The sequence below is a fragment of the Neovison vison genome, chromosome 1 (assembly GCF_020171115.1).
Source record: "Neovison vison isolate M4711 chromosome 1, ASM_NN_V1, whole genome shotgun sequence".
NCBI classification, from domain to species: domain Eukaryota; kingdom Metazoa; phylum Chordata; class Mammalia; order Carnivora; family Mustelidae; genus Neogale; species Neogale vison.
Window position 1 is genome coordinate 15,800,314 of NC_058091.1, and position 21,000 is coordinate 15,821,313.

General features: G+C 42.1%; 1 protein-coding gene across 1 annotated transcript in view; it reads right to left on the reverse strand.

Annotated features, from left to right (window-relative positions):
- The window catches only part of PLEKHG1 (pleckstrin homology and RhoGEF domain containing G1), a 98,314-nt gene extending 80,355 nt beyond the window's left edge, over positions 1–17,959 (reverse strand). Inside the window, exons 1-2 of the mRNA XM_044244071.1 lie at positions 17,881–17,959; positions 8,348–8,856 (exon numbers count right to left, since the gene is read on the reverse strand). Of these exons, the coding sequence (XP_044100006.1) occupies positions 8,348–8,758 (411 nt within the window). The 5' untranslated portion in view covers positions 8,759–8,856; positions 17,881–17,959. The remainder of the gene's footprint in view (positions 1–8,347; positions 8,857–17,880) is intronic.
- Positions 17,960–21,000: the final 3,041 nt, after the last annotated feature.

The following is a 21,000-nucleotide window of genomic DNA, read 5'->3' on the forward strand; positions in this document are numbered from 1 at the left end:
TGGTAAAAGGAAAGGGCTCTGGAAAGAGACCCAAGTTTCAGTTCCAGTTCTACCACTATGTGGCCTTGGACAGGTTACTTAACTTTTTGTACACTCAATATTCTTGTGCTAAAATAGGAAACTTATAATAATCCATATGAGGGGACCGTGAGTGAGGATGGGGCTCAAGCCGGCGCCTGATATATGTATGGTAAGCCCGCAAATATTAATTGCTGTTCATGTTTATTTCTTAATATTTTTGTTGTTATCAAGGTGCATATTTAGGAAATTTAGATGTGTCTGGTACATAGTGTGTTCACAGCTGTTGGGAACCAGTGAGACAGTAGAAATGGTCACAAAGTCCAAGGCTGTCACATCGATGTCGTCACTGTCTACATACGCTCAGAAGAATCTGAACAATATAGGTATATTAAATAATGTTCCTAAGTTTTCACTGAAGATCTAACCATAATGATTTGGAGAGAATCTTAAACCAGCAGTGTCATTATGCATACACAAGCTCTTGTGAAGAGCCAACACCTACTTTTCTAGGCTACTTTTATGTATCAATTCTGCCAACTTCTACTCACTTTGCTGTCACTAAATGCTGTCCTCCGCCTTGAACATATGCATTGTTAATACCTTCTGATGGATTGCAAATAAATGGAACATTCCCAGGACTGGAAAAAAAGTGAAAACCCAGATCTCTGCCCTCCCTCCCACGTTACATTATAATGGGTAGAAAAGATGAACACTCAGAACCACTGTGTTGAAACTGAGGAAGATATAAATAAATGGAAAAATCGTCTGTGCTCCTGGGTTGCAAGAATTAATATTGTTAAAATGTCCGTACTATCCAACACAATCTATAGATTCACCGAAATCCCTATCAAAATTCCAATGGCATTTTTCATAGGACTAGAACAAATAATTCTAAAATTTGTATGGAACCACAAAGGACCTAAATAACCAAAGCAGTCTTGAAAAAGGAAAGAAAAATAATAATTATAAGTAGAAGCCAGAGGTATCATAGTGCCTGATTTCAAACTATAATACAAAAGCTATACTAATCAAAACACTAGAGTACTGGCATCAAAACAATCACATAGATCCATGAAACAGAATGGAAAGCCCAGAAATAAACCCATGTATATATTGTTCATTAATTTACAAAAGAAGAAGGAAGACTATATAATGGGGAAAAGATAGTCTCTCCAATAAACAATGTCAGAAACACTGGACAGCCATATGCAAAAGAATGCAAATGGACCACTTTCCTATACCATAGACAAAATCTAATTCAAAGTGAATTAAAGATTTGAATGTAAGACCTGAAACCACAAAACTGCTAGAAGAAAATGTAAGTGGTAAGCTCCTCAACATCAGTTTAGTGATTTTTGTTTTTGGATCTGTCTCCTCAGATAAGGGTGACACAAGCAAAAATTAACAAATGGGACTACATCAAACTAAAAAGTGTCTGCAAAGCAAAGAAAACCACTAACAACATGAAAAAGGCAATGTACTGAATGGGAGAAATATTTACACATCATATATCCAATAAGGGGTTAATATCTAAGCTATATAAAGAACACATATAACTCGGTAACACAAAACCAAACAATCTGATTAAACATGGGCAGATGATCTGAATAGATACTTTTCAAAAAAGGCACACCCAGTCGGCCAATAGGCACATGAAAAGATACTCAGCATCACTCATTATCAGGGACATGTAAATCAAAACCACAAGGAGATATTATCTCCCATTATCAAAAGACAAGAAACAACAAGTCTTGGCAAAGACGTGGATAAAAGGGAACCCCACACACAGTGGGAGGGCAGCTTGGTGAAGCCACTGCAGAATACAGTATGGAGTTGCCTCAAAAAATTGAAAATCGAGCTACCATATGATCCCCCAATTCTACTTCTTGGTATTTGTCCAAAGAAAATGAAAACACTAATTTGAAAAGCTATCTGCACCGTTTTCATTGCAGGATTGTTTATAATAGATATGGATATGAAGATATGGAAACGACCTAACAGCTATGGATAAATGGGCAGATAAAGACGGGGTGTATGCATACAATGGAATACTACTCAGCCACAGAAAAGAACGAGATCGTGCCATTTGTGGACCTGGAGGACATGACGCTAAGTGAAATAAGTCAGTCAGAGAAAGGCAAATACCGTAGGATTTGACTTTTATAAGTGGACACTAAGAAACAAAACAGACAAAACCAAATGGAACCATGATGTACACGTACGGAGAACAGAGTGGTGATTGCCAGAGGGAATGGGGGTTGGGGGTGGGGCATGACATAGGTGAAGGGGCTTAAGAGGTACAAACTTCTAGTTATAAAATAAATAAGTTATGAGGATGTAATGTACAGCACAAGAATTACAGTCAGTAATGTTGTATTAACTTTGTATGATGACAGATGGTAAATGGGCTTATTGTGATCACTTCGCAATGTCTATAAATGTCAAATCACCACATTGCACACATGAAACTAACAGGATATTGTATGTCAGTTATGCTTCAGTAAAAACAAACAAAAAGAGAAGTGGAAAGAAATCATCATGTTTCTACCTTCTTTTGTCATGGAGGTGGAGGGAGAAGAGAATGACGTAGGACAGGGAAGAAGGGAACTCGATGACAACACCAATAATCAAGAGGTCTGGACATGCATAGCCAAAGTGAGATTGGGGGGATTAAGTACAGCGATTAGATGTGCTATTTAAGGAATAGCTCCAACACAAGCAGAAAACTATTTAACAGGTTTGCTTCTAAATTATCATAGATCTTAAATGGTTTTAAGAAAGATTTCATTCACCCATTATGATAAAAGCCCTTAGAGGGAAAAAACAAATAGAGACATTCAAACAAAAGTACTCAAATGCCACGTAAAAGAAAAAGTACATTAAATTGTGCCAAATCCCACAGTGTAAGTTCTTTATGAAATCCACCCACATAACAAGCCTTCATTAAAAACAATTCCTGCCAAGTCCTACACTCCAGCATTGAACACATATTTCCCCCAGTATTCAAAAAACTCTGCATGACCTCATAAAAAGTGTCAGTAAATAAACGTTATTTAACCTGGAGGGAAAGTATTGAGTGAGGACATCTGCAAATAAGAAGGTAGTAAAAGCCATGACAGTTCACCTCTTCTCAACAGCCTTCTCCCTTGGTTCAAGACCTTTCTCCTCTTCTCCAGGGTCCTAAGCAGTTAGTTACGGCTGGTCCAGGGAGTTCCCATAGAGAATCCTATTTTCACGGATAAAGGAAGAGAGTAGCAGAGACATGAACTGCTCCCTTTCCACAGCAAACAGTCTTGTTTCTCCAAGGGGTCCAAAGAAAGCCAGACTTCTCAGAAAACCACATCCAAATCCACAGCGGTGTCCTAGAGGGCGGGGTGGCCCTGGACAAAAGCCTACTCAGATTCCATTCTATCTGAGTCTCAGTCTCTAGCTAAGTCTCTAGACAGAGAAAATGGTGGACAGGCCCTCCAGACTACTCAGGCCTGGTCACGAGGTTTCTATCCTCCCCCCGGCAGATTTGAGAGAAGGCTTTTGCTTCCCAAGTGTAAAAAGGTTATTCTTCTAACTTAGACGGGGTGCTTCCAGTACCAAGAGCGACCTCTTCTCGAAGCCACGGCAATGGGGCAGAACAGCTTTCAGTGCGTTCCCCATCACCAAGCGTGTGAAAAGCATCCTTCTTTTCCTCCACCTGCCCTGACACTGTGTACACTATCACACACTAAACAAAGAGTCCCTGTAGACTGGTAAACACAAGAGCTGGGGGGGTCGGAGATCAACATTCTAATCCTTGTTCAGCTATGGCTTCTGGACAATGCTGAATGCTCTCGACAAAGCTATGCTTAAGGTTTTGGCTCTTTAAGTTTTAAACATTAGGACTGGGATACTCACTTCTCAGCTTTTTTTTTTTTTTTTCCAATTTATTTATTTTCAGAAAAACAGTATTCATTATTTTTTCACCACACCCAGTGCTCCATGCAAGCCGTGCCCTCTATAATACCACCACCTGGTACCCCAACCTCCCACCCCTCCGCCACTTCAAACCCCTCAGATTGTTTTTCAGAGTCCATAGTCTCTCATGGTTCACCACCCCTTCCAATTTCACTTCTCAGCTTTTTAATACAGTGTGTGGACGAAGGTGCTTGAAAAGAATTTTAGCTCTCTAGATGATGATAGGAAAAAACAAACTCATGTTACACTGAGTGTTTTACCTACTTTTTTCTACCATATACGTATGTCCTCAGTGTTCCAAGAGATGATTTAATGAGCATTTCTTACAGTTCAAAGATGCTATTTTGTAGTAGGGAATTAACTTCTAATTGTACAGCATTATATAACATTATGGACTATTTAAAAACTTTCCTAAAAGGCTAAAACAGGCCATAAAGGATATCTGGGGCCAAATCTTATGAGGCTTTCAAAGGCTCTTTTTATAGATCATTTAGGAAGATTAAAGAAACCCCCTCTACCCATGAGAGTCCCCACTCAGTCATTGTAAGGTTCCATTAAACATGAAAGAGATCTTATTTTCTACTTTCCAACCACGGATTTCTGTCTCTTCACAAACTGTCTCATTGGCTATTTTACTTTTAACTTTTAAAACTTGCTTTCTTATTTATTACCTCATTTTATCTGTGAATGCTATTAGAAGCCACACATAGAAATGGAAATAACAGGTCCATAGTTCCTTTGAGAAGGGGTGGGGGATAGTCAAGATCTTACCGCTCTTTCTTTCCCTCTTCCTCTCTCTCTCTCAAATGTCAAGACTACAACATTAGATGACTAGCAGTTCGGGCAAAGAAGCAGAGGATGGAGTAGCCATAGCGGGGAGGGAGGAGCAGAGGGTTCACAACAAAGGCTCTGGGGAGGAGAAATAAAGAACTATAGGGATGAGAATAATATTTTTTTAATGTTCAGGAAATAGGAAAGGAAAAAGACCTATATATTTGGGATTAATACAATCTGTCTACATATGGGATAAAAGGCAGATAACCTTTGTAGGTGTAACCAACATCTGGGGATTCTTTTGCCTAAATAAGGTTGGAAGGATCTCTTCTCCAAAATCAGTTATTTTGGGACCAAGTTGAACAGGTCAAAGCACATGGTATTAATGCCTCTCTCTCTCTTTTTTAATAAAAGATTTTATTTTTATTTTTAAACTTTTTAAAGATTTTATTTTTAAGCAATTTCTACACCCAATGTGGGGCTCGAACTCACAACCCCGAGATCAAGGGTTGCATGCTCTATGGACCGAGCCAGCTAGACGCTCCTGTGTAAATGTCTCTTAAATTCTATGTATGTATCAGTGATCTTCCACAAAAGTGTTTCCATTTATAAATCCTACAAACAATTCTAAACCCGACCTGTGGAGATGATGTATGAACATGGTCCAAGGATAAAATGCGCTACTTACAGGGGAAATCGATTAAGTTGAAGATGGCTGTCAAGGTGCATTGGTTAGATGCGATTCAGTTAGGCAGTGAGCAGAAAATCAGAAATGTGCTCCTGCTTGGATGAAATGGGACTTACCAGTATCTCCATAAATGCCTAGATTTTTTTTTTTCCCCCTTCAGAAATAATTCTTGCTGACAAGGAGCCGACTAACAAGTTCCACCCCTTAGGTGTGGTGAGAACCTGTATTAGCAGGTTTGCTACCGGGCAGCTCTCTTCCCATGTTAAAATTCTGCATTTGAAAAAACTGAGGATCAGAGAGAAGTCAACTACAGAACTCTAAAAATAAGAAAGGGATCGAGGAAAATACATTTGAATGGCATGGAGACTTCGTATTTTAAAAGAATACTGATTTTCACAGTCTTCATCGGGTAGAGTTGTTGCATGTGGAAAAATAATTGGTTGTTCTTCATCAAGGGAAGAACTAGATAAAAGGAGTCTAAGTGTTCTGTGAAAACTGTGCTCTGGAGGAACAGGGGTGGCCCCATATCAAAAGTATGTGTGGAAAATCCTGTGACAACTAATCCCTCACCTGAAGAGTCTGGCATTTTTGAGGTGGAGAGGGTAAAAAAGCCAAAGCATTCTGGTGAATTCTGGAACCCAGCGGCATTTACTTCGACCTACATGGGTGCCTGCCAGGACGTTTGGGACTTCTGTCCCCTGAGTCCCCTGAGCACTCTTCCTTCTAACACCTTCAACTTTCCTCTCCCTAATGATGTGTCACCTCAGATTTTCAGTGGATTCATTGGAAATAATCCAGCTACGCTCAAAACAGTAATGCTGGGATCCCCGGGTTAAATCTGTTTCCTAAAGAAATCGCTTGCCGTAGTGCGCCGACTAACCTGCTTATTTCTGTGAAAGACTTCGGGTAAAACACGGCGTAGCTGAAGGGCGGCCCCTCTCAACCCGCCAGCTCGGAGGAGGCTGGTGATGGGGCTATGAACATCTGGTAGTAACAGGCACTAACTGCTTACTCTGGGCCACATCCTGTTCTAAGAGCTTTTCATGGATTTTTTACTTCTCACACGAATCCTATGAGGTGGCTATTTATTAGTCTCATTTTAGAGTTAATGAAACACAGGCACCAATTCATAGCCTCAAACTCTGGCCCCTGGGTCAAACCTAGCCCTAAAGTTTTACTGGAAAACTCGTACCCATTCATTGACGTACTGTCTGGGGCTGCTTAGAGCTCTAACAGCAGAACTGAGCAGTTATAAGGGAGACCTTAGGGCCCAGAAACCCTAACATTTACTTTTGTGCCCTTTCTAGAAAAAGTCCACCAACCCCCAGTGTGAAGTACGGTTAATTCACCGATCATGGGGAAAAAAAAAAAAAGCAAGAACATCTGGGCAGCTTAGAATAGAACTTCACTCAAACTTTCTTAGCAAAAAAATATCCTGTCTTTATCGGTCCCCTTTTGTTCAGATCTTACCCGTTTCCTCTCACCAAAGTTTATCACCCAGCCCCAGAAAACAACAGGGTTCAGGGAGTATGAATTCAGTAATTTAGTTTCTCTCTCAGAATGGTGAACTTTGGTAGGTGGAGAGATTTCCAAGAAAGAAAAGAGAAAGAACAGCCCAAAGAGAGCTTTGACAGGCATGAATTTCGTGAGAGGCTGCAACATTTTTGGCAGTTTCACAGGTATTTCTTCGCAAGTACAAATGACATCATTGTTGAAATTAAAAAGAAAATTGGCCTTCTGTATTCTACATTTGGAATCACATATTGTTTTGGTTGAGCATCAATTGATTTTTCTATTTTTACCGGGAAGTTATGTCATAACTAAGTATTTTTAGTAGACAGGGTCTGGTTCTGTCATTTATGGAACTCAACACACAATTATGCCTCAGAATCTTTTTTCTAAAGCTCTAAGAATGCATGTATTTGGTGCAGAATGTGCTCATCAGCAAATATTCCACTCTACTCTGAAGCATTTTAGATTAAAAGTCTGACCCAGGAAGTGGGCACTAACAACTCAAAGAACTTGGTATAGTCCCAGGCGGTAACATGGGTCCAGCTTTATAATATGTAAATCTGCCTTTGAAATATTCATATTTTTCAACATTCCTTGAGAACGTGTTAACATCTGAGGTGCGCTAGTAATTTTTATTTCATCCTTAAAAACCTATCGATAACTCAAAGTCCATTCATAACTCAATTTCCAGAGTACGTAATCAGGCCCATCAGCCGAACCTGATTCATATAATATACGCGAACTTGTGCATTATCAACGTGAACAGAAAGTAAATGCCAGAGGCAAGACAAAGTCCATGGTTTGTTCCCTAACTTTCCCCACCGTCCCCCAAACACCAGCCAACAGAGAAAAGCATAGAACGGTGGCTCCGAAGTTCATGTGAATCCCTTGGGGACCTTCTACCATCCCTCTGCCGGGGTCATACCCCAGGACCTCGAAGTTGCAGTCTCCGGAGGTGCAGCACAGGTATCATCAGTACCTGTCTGGAAAGCTCCCAGACACCAGCAGACCATTGGGATTAAGATGAAGATAGCCGGAGGGACTCGTCTGGATGGATACACCTGACCTCAGCCAGTCAGGTTGCTTCAAGTCCGGCTCTAGCGTGGGGCTCTGGGGGGGTGTGTGTGCGGGGGGAGTTATTAATACTGACTGGTGGTCGCATGGGCACCCCATTCTTGCTTCGAACACAAAATTAGTTTATTGTTGCAAATACGAAAAGGATTTTTAACGCAACGAATATGGCCCTCGGGTTCCTCTTACGTGATGATCTGTTTCAACATTCACCCCATTTCTGCGGCTTAGGAGACAAAACATCCCAGACACCTGGCTTTGTTCATTATTTTGCAAGCCTATTTCTCCTGCACGACAAGCTTTACAAGAACCCAACAAAAAAGTCTGCCTTACCTCTACGATGCTTTTCAAGTCCTGCACGTAAGTCTTTTCGGTCTCTAGAATCTCCTGAACGACTCTATCCACATAGAGGAGCTTGGGGCTCGTGGCCGACGACGGGCCACCTGTCCTGCTTGCCCCGTGGGCTTCCATCCTCCGTGGGGCCCGGGGGGGAGTTGCTGTGCCCTCGTCCGTGCTCCGGGGCCCCGCGGGGAGGTCCCGCGGCAGCTCGCTGCTGGAAAACGGCCGGGCTGGAATCAGCTCCAGGTTTATGGCCCCGGCTTCCTTATCTTGGTGAAACAAGCCCAAGTGGCTGTTGGAGACTAAGGTCATTCTGCTGCCGAAGGAACCGTGGCTGTCCCGGGAAGAAGCGGAGGACGACGTGGAGCCGAAGCTGACGGGTCGGTCGCTGTCGGACAGCTCCATGGCCTTGGGTTCCTGGGCGCCGGGACGCCTGGAGGAGGTCTTGCGGTCGGGAGTTCCTGTTACAGCTGATGGCACTTCAGGACGCAACAGGTGCACATCTGTAGTCATTTAAAAAAAAAAAAAAAAAAAAAAAAGAACAGCAACAACAAAAAGGACAAGGTAAGTAGTTTGAAATGACATCAGACCGGGCTTAGAGGAGCTGAAAACCTTGCCCAATTGTACACACAGTCCAAAGCCAAAAGGTAGTGAGTTCGTGACACAAAGAAATGCAAAGGCACCCACGACCGGTCAAGTTGCAAAGTCAGAGTTCCTCAAGCATCACCTGGGAGCACAAGAGAAATGCAAAGTCTCAGGTGCCGCCCCAGACCTCCTGAACTTCACTCTGCATTTTTACAAGATGCCGGCGCCGTGTGGGTGCCGAGTGAACAAGAAGCCGCATAGCCGCGGCCTCACAGCGGGATCAGCTGGAAAGACGGCGGCCTGCGGGTCGGTCCAGATCCACCCAATCAAAGGCTCAGCCATCAGGGCATGAGGGCTCTGTATGTAGCTTTAACAAGCACAAGGGAGTCTTCTGTACTTAAAACACATCCTCGGGCGCCTGGGTGGCTCAGTGGGTTAAGCCGCTGCCTTCGGCTCAGGTCATGATCTCGGGGTCCTGGGATCGAGTCCCGCATCGGGCTCTCTGCTCAGCAGGGAGCCTGCTTCCTCCTCTCTCTCTGCCTGCCTCTCTGCCTACTTGTGATCTCTCTCTGTCAAATAAATAAATAAAATCTTAAAAAAAAAAAAAACAAACCACATCCTTCGTGATTCCCATGGAACCTCCCGAGCACTGATGGACATTAGAAGTATTCCACTCTTATTCCGCAGAAATGGAAGCCACCCTCCTGAATCCCCCACTACTTACTGGACGCTGACAAGTTCACGTTTTACTTGGATACGACGGGAAAGAGAAAGTGTTGTATGGACAATAACTTTCTGATACTGGGCAACAGAAGCCAGACTATTAAGACCCATACCTTCTTTCAAATTTTCCCTCTCAACACAACATTACTCTCAGTCTCTACCTGCAAGTCGACATCCCACTTGTGGTGCATATGAATTTATACTATTACAGAGGACACCTGATGAACTACAACAGTCCCCACGCGAAGTTAGTCAGCGTAGCAGGGTGACTATACAATTAAATAATGTAGAAACTCAGTTATGAGAAAAACGACATATTCTTAAAGAGATAAGGCCGTTAGCGTTTAGAAGTGGGCATAAGAAGAGACTAAGGGCAAAGTCAAAAGGTCATTTCATGTATGTAGCAGTTAAATCTTGAAGCCCTGCGTGAAATTGAAACTCACAGAAGCCATTTTGGCAAAACACACAAAGTTCTGGTCTTCATTTGCGAGGCAGGACCAAGGTTGTTTTCCCCTAATGAGATCCCACGTTTATGGAACAATATCCCTTGCAATGAAGGGTGTGATGAATGAAGACAATGACTTTGTCTTAGCTGGTTATCTTACCACCAGGGTCCAAGTTTATGGGTTTTCTTAGAAAAATACAAGAGTGCAACTTACGTTTGGGAGATTATAACAAAACACACAATAAGAAGAATCTAGATGAATGATTATTTTTCAAAAGGAACATGAATTTGGTTTGGCTCTATAACAGAGATTGTCAAGCAGCTGGGAGAGATGTTTCTAGAATCTAAAGAATCTGTACATCGGGTCTGTATTGTTCCACATCCTGACTTTCTCTAGATAGTTTGTATTCATGGCCAATATTATTGCCAATTTATAATGCAAATATGACAATTATAAATACAAAATAAAAGAACTAAATTGGGTCAATAAGCAGGAATGGTAAGAAATGCGTAGGAAATGAGTAATTTATCAGCATAACCACTACCACATGGTATAAACTTGCCGCAAATTTTTAGAGCTTTTGCAATATTCTTTCTGCTCGCCCTATAACAACTTTATGGCCTATTAAATATGGATTGGTTATAGTAGTTAAAATGCACTTGCCCTAAAAAGCCTGATCTAACTTGACAATGGCAAAAATGCAAGGACCAGCCAGGCACGTAGGGTGTGCTTACAGCAGAAGACACTTGCCCACACTTGGGACTGGTGTTAAGAAAGTCCTAGGCAGTTGAAAGTAGAAGCAGACCCAGCAAGGTTTTTTCCCCACCTCATGATGGCATCCATCATAACCATAACTATGAGGTTGATCTCACTTTCAGAAATGGGCACTAGGGGTGCCTGGGTGGCTCAGTGGGTTAAAGCCTCTGCCTTCAGCTCAGGTCATAATCCCAGGGTCCTGGGATTGAGTCCTGAATCGGGCTCTGCTCGGCGGGGAGCCTGCTTCCTCCTCTCTCTCTGCCTGCCTCTCTGCCTACTTGTGATCTGTCTGTCAAATAAATAAATAAAATATTAAAAAAAAAAAGAAATGGGCACTACATTGAGAATTATATGATTATTCTTTTTTTTAAATTTTTTAAAATTTGATAGACAGAGAGAGATCACAAGTAGGCAGAGAGGCAGGCAAAGAGAGAGGGGGAAGCAGGCTCCCCACTGAGCAGAGAGCCTGATGTGGGGCTCGATCCCAGGACCCTGAGACCATGACCCGAGCCGAAGGCAGAGGCTTAAACCACTGAGCCACCCAGGGGCCCCAAGAATTATATGATTATTCTTAAGCTCTCCAAGGTCCAACGAGGCAATGACTTAGTACGGAAAATAAACTGCGTATACTATCCATGAAAGCCGGTGTCTGGAAAGGTTCAGATCAAGCTACTTCCCATCCATCTGGACACAACTTCTCTCCAGTACAGAAAACTGAATTTTACAGTTATACAGCTCTTGGCACATATCCATTGTCATGACTGGTGCAAATGAACACAATAGAGACTCGTTTCTTTACTTTTATGCCAAGTTAGCCACCCAATACTGGGACTGAGGGATGAAAGGGGAACAAAAGTGGCCAGGTGTACCAGAGGAGTCTGTGCTGGGCCGCGAGGGACGATAGTGCTTTTTACACTTTCAGAGATAGGAAGAAGTAGGATATGAACTCGGATCAATAGGGGTCCCTTCAAGGATAAATCTTTTTTTTTTTTTTCAAAGATTTTATTTATTTATTTGACAGACAGAGATCACAAGTAGGCAGAGAGGCAGGCAGAGAGAGACAGAGAAGCAGGCTCCCTGCTGAGCAGAGAGCCCGATGCGAGGCTCAATCCCAGGACCCTGGGATCATGACCTGAGCCAAAGGCAGAGGCTTAACCCACTGAGCCACCCAGGCGTCCCCATGCATAAATCTTAAATGGCAGCATGAATTTGGGCCCTGTTGCAGGTAAGGCTTCCTATATTCTAATACCGGGCCACGTATTCTAGACCACTGGGCCAGGCTCTTCTTCAGACTGCCAACCAGGCTCTTTTAAAATAGATTATTTATTTGGCATCTGTAATATTTAACCAAGCTAACTGCCCCAAATTAAGCACCTTCCAAAATTACCAAGGACAGAAGTGAAACATGTAATGCTAGGTCACATAATAGTATCTTAATATGAGACTACATTTGCTAATGGATCACATTTTTAATGTTGATTCATTGCTTAGAAGATAATTATAGTTTTCTCGCACGAGGAAATGGACCTCATAAAAACTGCCTAGTCTTGTTCTCACCTCCCTTGAAATAATTTAAAATTTCCACCCTGTCTGGCTTATTCTTCTGAATATGGCACACCGGTTACTGATCTTTCTTTCCAGAGCACCCCTGGTCAACGCAGGAGCCAGTGGCCGCATGTGACCATCGAGCACTTGAAATGCCGCCCGTCCAAACTGAGATGTGTCATAAGCGTAAAACATATACCAGATTTCAAAGACTTAGTACGAAACAAAAAAAGTACAAAACACCTCCTTAATAATTTTTACATTAGTTACACGGTAAAATAATCGGTGGGCATAATGGGTTGGATAAAATATCTTCTTAAAATTATTTTCACTGGTTTCATTTTGCTTTTTTTAATGTTGCTACCGGAAAATTACAAATTTTATATGTGGCCTGCACTGCATTTTAGTTGTACAAGGAAGCCCTCTAGATCATTATATTGTTCTGTAAGATCTAAATCTACTTCCTCATCATGCAAATAACAGCAAATGGAGGGGTGCACACAATTCCCTGGTTGTCTTTTCTTCCCCTCCTCTCATTAATACACCATATTGTTGAGTAATAAAAACAGAGCTGCAAGGCAGTCTCTATATAGATCCTGGGGTAGTCATTCCCCTGGTAAATGGAAACACCCAGATGGAAGCTGCAGAGCAAAAAAGCCCCTTGCTCTACCTGAGTGAAGGATGCTGACAGGTTGTATTAACATTTGGCTAATGTGATGCTTTGTTTTTCTTCTTATAACCTCTCTTCCTTCTTACCAAAACCCAAACCCTGGGCGATCTCTCAGCACCCTCTGAGAACTTGCCCACCATTACTGATGGCCCCATCAGTGGGTCTTCTGACCATGAATATTCTAAAATAAACAGGTTCAGCTGCCTGGAAGGCCTTGCTTGATCCATTTGATCCTTGGTAAACCCAGAGGTGGTGCTGCCGGAAGCCCACATTGAGGGTCTTCATGGACTTCAAGGTCTTGGAGTCTTCATGATTCTTGGAGCCAGTTAAGTACTATCAGTCTCAAAGCCATTAGCAGACAGTATTCTTTCTTGTGTCATCCTCAGGAAAAAGAAAACAATGCCTACAGAGCTCCACATAGGTATGCCTTCCCACATTTTACTTCGTGACAGATCTCTCTCTAATTGTTTCTAGGTGAGAGAGCTTTAATTCTTTGGCTCTTCTTTGTTTGCTCTTCAAACTTCCATCATTTTAATTGCTCTCCTTTGGCATGTCACTGTCAGAATCAAAAGCAGGACTTCTTGGCTCTAACTTGTCCAGGATGATTTAGAGCGGAGGCGGAACTCTCCATGGCAAGTAAAGCCCAGGCTTCCGGTGACCGTGTTTACATGTTGAAGGGGGGACAGAGGGGTCCCCAGCCGACCACTCCCTATCGCAACCCCCAAGGGGAGTTTCACAAGGCAAAGCAGAACACTATGCACAGTGGGGGCTGATGCGTGATCAGGATTTCCAAGTTCTGCTCATTGCTATTCTAGATTTCAAATACCTACTCTGAGTTCCTTGGCTGGGCAGTCACGGAAATCAAGAGAACGTGTTGTGCTCAAGACCAATGAATATCTAAAATTATGTAGTTCCTTATTATACTGCCTGTGAATTTCTCAAAAAGGGGAAACTGACAGAAACACTAACGTATAAGCAAAAAGTTCTTCTCTCATTTAATCCAGAGCCAGTCTTAGGTAAAGCCTCAGAGTTATAGACAAATAAAGCAAATGGAAAAAAAAAAACTTTTTAGAGTTGAAGTTATAAGAAATATCCATTTCTTTATGTCAAAGACAATACTTGGTATTGGAGGAGAGTCCACCTCTGCTCTATACCTCGGAGATAATGGAGAGCTCAGTAAATAAAAGCCCTCAGAAAGCAACATGTATTTCTACCTCTTGGTTTTCTAAAATACCAACATGTTTCTTGCATTAATGGCAAGGCTAGGGCTGCAATTCCACCTGTTCCTTAATGCTCAGAGTATTTACTCCTGGTAACATGATTTGTGTACTTATCTGTAATTCTTACTTTTTTTTTTTAATTTTTATTATTTTTATTTTTTTATTATTTTTTTTAACTTATCTGTAATTCTTTGGTAATAAAGAAGTTAAAAAAAATCATACTACCATGTTAGTGTCTTAGTTTTGACAGCAGAACTACGGCAATGCAAGATGCTAACATTAGGGGAAGCTGGACAATCTCAGAAACTTTTTTGTAAATTCAAAAATTTCCCAAAGAAAATAGTTTAAAAAACCATGTTCCCATAGAAGAGTCAGTTAAGTCAGTACTTGTACAAGAAGATCAAGTACGGGAAAAGATGTTTTGCAAAAATGCTCGTGTTCAGATAAGAGGCGAGATGTTGAATGAGAAAAAAAAAGAGATTCTTTCAAGCTCTCTAAGGTCTTTTACCAAACATTCAGGGTATTTACGAATGGATTCCCAGGCCGCTGGATGGAAACTAAGGGATACAGTGGCTACTGTAGTTGATAGTTAATGCGGCTGATTTGCAAAGTGCCTCCGCTAAGTGGTGACTCTAGAATTTCTCCATTCGAGGGCACAGGCATGCCAGTTGGGTTAAAAGGGAATTCCCTTAAGTCTTTGGATACAAATGCAGCTATTTTTGCCTTTATGGTCGGCTTCAACGAGTGGAGTTTCAGCTGAGTACACTTCCCAGCCTTCCCACCATATACAACAGCATGGCGGTCAAGTTCTCCTCGCCAGTAGAAGAGGTAAGTGCCCCTCTGGCGGTCTGTCTCTCAAGCATTCATCATCATTCCTCCACATTCCTTCCCTTTCCACGGGAACCCAGTTGGGGCAAGGACCTTGCCTGAACCATGAACATGGCACAATACGGCAGAGCTCACATGCTGGAGAAACCATGTGGTAGGACCACACTGACAGGGAAAGAGATGTTGGAGCAGCCCTAACTGTTCCGGGGGCCTTCTGTTTGAGTGTGTCCGGCCGAGGTCCCAGCTGCGTGGCGGAGAAGCCTCCGAGGCGACCTCGGGACTGTCATGTCGGCCTGCATTTCACGAGTCCCGGATTCAGAACCCAGAGCAGAGCCTCTTCTGAACTCCTGACTCACAAAACCTGGAGAGATTATGAATGATTGTCGTTGCTCCAAACCACTAGGCTTGGGAATGAATTGTTGCAGAGCAAGAGATAACTTGAACTACCTCTCTCTCTCTCTTTTTTTTAAGATTTTATTTATTTATTTGACAGACGGAGATCACAAGTAGGCAGAGAGGCAGGCAGAGAGAAAGGAGGAAGCAGGATCCCCACGGAGCAGAGAGCCCAATGCGGGGCTCGATCCCAGGACCCCAGGATCATGACCTGAGCGGAAGGCAGAGGCTTTAACCCACTGATGCACCCAGGAGCCCCCTGAACTCACTCTATTATGACAGATTAGCTTGGCCATAATATGCCGTAGCTTTAACTTGGCATCAAAATTATCCTAAAAACAAAAACAAACAAACCCCAAATCAAAACAAAAATAAAGCCTCAAAGTTAATTCACATGTGTCATTACTTCTTAAAATTCTTAAAATTTTATAGGGAGAAAAAGAAACAGAGAGGACTCAAAGTTGGACTGTGAATCAGAGACTATGGTTTCTGATTTCTAGTCCACTATCCTCTGTGCTTGGATATAGATGCCTAAAACAGTAGCGCAGAAAAGGTGCTTAGAGGTCAGAAAATACACTTAAACATAAGCTCCCCACATAAAGCACAAGGTACCAACGTGCCGAAAGCCAAAAAGGCTTACACAGTGTGTGTGTGTGTGTGTGTGTGTGTGTGTGTTAAAAAATGAGTATGTACCCAACCGTGTGTATAGAAAAAGCTCAGAGGACCAGCCAGAAATTAGTTTATGACATAACACTCTCTCTTTTCGTTGGAGGGTTTGCATTTGTGCCCTGGCTCTGTACCATCAAGGTTTGTACTACAGTCTTTGGGTTTCAGGTTTCCTCACGTGTAAGTTACGTGGCCAGGCTACATGATTTCCCAGGTCCCAGCCAACCTTCGGGGTGTGAATCCATCCCTAAAATAAACAGCAAGTCCTTTCCTAGCTGGAATCACAGCCTACACAGTCAATGCAAAATAGCAATTTTCTTCTACATCCTACTAACGCTGGGTCTTGGATACTAACCTGTAATTCACTGACTGCCAAGGCTATTAAGAAAAATCTCTATTTTTAATGTGGATTAAAAAAATCTATGCTTCAGCTTCACTTTGAATAGCACCGGCCTGTTAGTGTGGAAATACTAGTTTCAGGACAATAACTAAAAGAGGATAGCTATATTAAGGCTCTATCTGTATTGAACACACTCAGTTCCCAGAACATTTCTGCACAGTTGAAAAGGAGGCATTAAGCTAAATAACGTTTTCCGGGGGTGGGGGTGGGGGGTAGGCAGAAGGAGGAAGAAGAAGAGGAGAAATTCAAGTGACTAACAATAGCACTCTGAATAAAGAAATCCATCCATATAGTACACTAAACATTTTCTTAGAGGAAAAGAGAAAGAGAATTCCAAGTGTTAACAATAGAGATCTGAGTAAATACATCCATCTAGAAGGAACAATATAAAACTATTAAATGTCATGTCCTTTCAAATGCTGAAGGGTGTAGAAAATGGTCAAAATATGCAGTTTGGTAAAATGCATGGCTTATATGTACAATGTGATCCCGATTTTGAATTTAAAATGCTGCATTAGAAAAAAGATTGAAAGGTGTAATAAAATATTAGAACTGCTTTTACCCAGTAGGAGCACAGGTGATTTTTTCCCTTTCATATTTATCTATAAATATCACTTTCTTCCACATGTGTATTGTTTTTATACTCTGAAAGATGTTATTTAAAAAAATCAAAGCCACAACCTCAGTTTGTAACAAATACTTAAATATTTTATATTAAAATAATTGATTTTTTATGTTCAATGTGATTAATGGAAATGAATGCCATATATCTTCTTTTAGCTTTATAACTATCACCATTAAAACACTATTAAATTACTATAACTATTTAAACAATAAAAATAAAATCAGATTCCAACATGCAACAGTGCTGAATACAACTCATGCCTCCTTTACCCTGACTAGTCCTAACAAAAATATTTCTTACCGATAAATACTCAAAATGGAAATTACATTTACTTTGTCCACTTTGGTTCCCACTAGACTTAGACTTCATTTCACCACTACAGTTGCTAAGCCCCAAATTTGCAAACATTTATTCCAGCAACCCCGCCCCCCCCCCCCACCGCACCCCTTGCTCAGCCTGCAATAAACCTCAGAAAGAAAAGCATATTAAAATACTGGGCATTCGATGCACAATGACCTGGGATTTTCCTTTTCCCTCCAGAATCACAAACATCAGCTCTCTAGATATTTCAAACTAACTTTAAGTAAAGATCAGAAACCCAAACCCAAACAAGGCAAAAACCGTTTCAGACCCCAGCTCAGAAGGAGGAAAGGGAAAAAAAAAAAATCACCTTCTGGACTAATTCCATTGTTGGATAACTTGTTTCCATAGATCGCATTCAGAGCAGAACTGTTGTAACATATCCCAGCAAGCTGAGGTCCCTGTGCGGAGGAGAAGAGGCCCTGGGACCGGTTCTCCCCTGGGCGGACCATCTCCAGAGGCTCCAAGAGGGAAGGCACAGAGTTTGTCCCCGCAAGAACATCGATCCTTTGGGGACATTCACGTGGGCACCTACCTGTGCTCTCCCCAGGCTAAGCCACATCGTCTGCCTTCAGATGATGTAGTGACCTCACCGGCAGCTCAGTCAGGTAAAACAAGAAGCCTTTACTAGTCCGTGCAGCTCCTTCCGTAGAAATATTGCATGAGTCAGCTTTTATCTCTCAAAACCCAACACACAAAGGCTTTACAAAAACCTGATTTGCAACTTTCTCACTGCCTTTTCCCCCCTGGTGTGCAGACCACAGACTTCAGCATCACCGAGAGCCTTAAATGAAACATGACATCATTCAATTGAGAAACGGGACAATAGACGCCACTGTGGGTAACTCGAAAATGCACACTTCGCTGAGCACCGCCCTGGGCCTGCCATTCTTTTGTGAACATCAAATACAACCCACGCTCGCCTAAAGCTGCTTGGGCTTTACCTTCCTGGCGCTGGCCACCATTCTCATTAAATTCCACAAAAGCAGCAAGATCTGGGGAGCACTGATATTTTCAAGTTCCCTTCCTGAATTATAAGTATGTTTCAAAGTAAACGGACACATCTCTAACTTAGTTTTAAAGTGAAGTTGGTGGCAGCGGATTACACAGTTGGAGGAAGCCTGGCACTTTGTTTCCTTTAACGAGATATTTAATACAGTTTTAAGTAGACAAAGTTAAACATGAATATAAAAATACCTAAAATGTAAACTCATAGGCATTTCTTAGAAAAACAGTCAAATTCTGTGATCTTATAATTCATAAATACGCAGTAGGAAAGACAGAATGTATGAACTCCCAACACTTCAGTACAAGAGACTTCCAAATTATTTTGGATTTCGATCTCCTTAAGGCCTCCTGTCCTTGAAACGCTATATGTATTTTTACAGAAAGACTCAAAATGTTCATATTTTAAAAAGATAGTTCTTGGGCGCCTGGGTGGCTCAGTGGGTTAAGCCGCTGCCTTCGGCTCAGGTCACGATCTCAGGGTCCTGGGATCGAGTCCCGCATCCGGCTCTCTGCTCAGCAGGGAGCCTGCTTCCTCCTTTCTCTCTCTGCCTGCCTCTCTGCCTACTTGTAATCTCTCTCTGTCAAATAAATAAATAAATAAATCTTTAAAAAAATAAAAAAATAAAAATAAAAAGATAGTTCTTTAGATGAAGGGTCTTCAAAAGTACAAAATGTTACTGAAAACGGAAATGACGGCACCATGGAGTTAAAACCCCAATTATGGATTATGCCCACGTATAGACACGGAAATCTAAACTCTTTCAAAGGATCAAAGTCCTTTAAATGGACGTTTCACCTTAAAGCATTCGTTTGTGGTTATGGAAAATAACATTAGCTGATCATCTTTAATATAGCTATTCCTCTCATACCTATTAAGTGATTTCAAACTAACAACATAATAGGATAATTTGCTTGAATGCCTATTTCCTCTCAAATAAGGCTGAACATATGCAAGGCCACTTAAGTAAGCCATTTTGATGGAAACTGATCAGTCTGTTTAGAAGACAACTCTTGGGATGGTTTCTCTCCTACAAAATTTGCCGGTTTGATGGAAATTACTGTATATAGATGCTGGCAGGGAGTTTGTGGGGCAGGGTCCTTCCCTGGGCTGAGGGGACTCTCTTAAGCCTCCAAACTAACCTCTAGGGCATTCTCTCTTGCTCCCCAAATGACCTCCCCTAGACTCACGCCCAAGACCTCTGTTTTTGCTTAGCTAAGAGTCAGCTCAAATCTTTTTTTTTTTTTTTTTAAAGATTTTATTTATTTATTTGACAGAGAGAAATCACAAGTAGACAGAGAGGCAGGCAGAGAGAGAGAGAGAGGGAAGCAGGCTCCCTGCTGAGCAGAGAGCCCGATGCGGGACTCGATCCCAGGACCCTGAGATCATGACCTGAGCCGAAGGCAGCGGCTTAACCCACTGAGCCACCCAGGCGCCAAATCTTAACAAGCTTCACCGAGTCTTCCACAGCAACTCCAGCCCCCTGTGCCTTCCACTTGTTAACTGGCGGTGTGGTACACATAGAGTCTCACGTGGTCTCCTATTTAATTATTGTTTAATCGCCTTGCTTCTCCCAGGATTGTCAGCCTGGGGAGCAGGGAACCTTCCTCTCCTGTAGATTTGATCTTCGCGTGGAAGAAACCAAGAGCTAAATTCTCAGACATCGTAGATACACAGAGGCTCCTGGCGGAAACTCCTTGGAGCCTGGTGAGGCTCCTTGACTCATTTCTTTTGGGTCCACATTTTCACATCCCAAGTTATCATTTTTAGTTTCCATTTTCCACTAAAGTATTATTGTACTTGGATATTTTTTTTTTTTTTTGGCCAAGAAACATTTTTTTTAAAGTTTTTTTTTTAATGTATTTTTACGAGAGAGAGAGAGAGAGATAATAAGAATGGGGGAGGACCAGAGGGAGACAGAGAAGACGACTCCCGCTGCGCAGAGAGCCCGATGCAGGGCTTGACCCCAGGACCCTGAGATCATGACCTGAGCCGAAGGCAGACATTTAACCCACTGAGCCACTCAGGTACCTGGCCAAGAAACATTTCTTGGAAGCCGCTTCTGAAAGATGCTATGTATATAATAAGCAAACAAAATATCCACTGGGGAATACCTGGTGGTCTGTAAATGTCTCTGTGACCCGACTTGAAAGACAGCTGTGTGGGGACAGCACAGGGTGAATTTGGTTCCGTGGGTCAGTCATTTGTCACTTCACCTGTGTTTTCTGTTTTAGCAAAATCATCAACGTAAGAAGGAAACACCATTCCTATCATTCACAAGTAACTGGAAGCAGTCTCCATCACACCTGCATAGTGTGGTTCATAGGAATTTAAGAATCTAGTCTTTTAAAATCTAGCTTTTTCAGAGCAGGGGTGCACGCGCGTGTGTGCACACACACACACACACACACACAATTTTTGCCT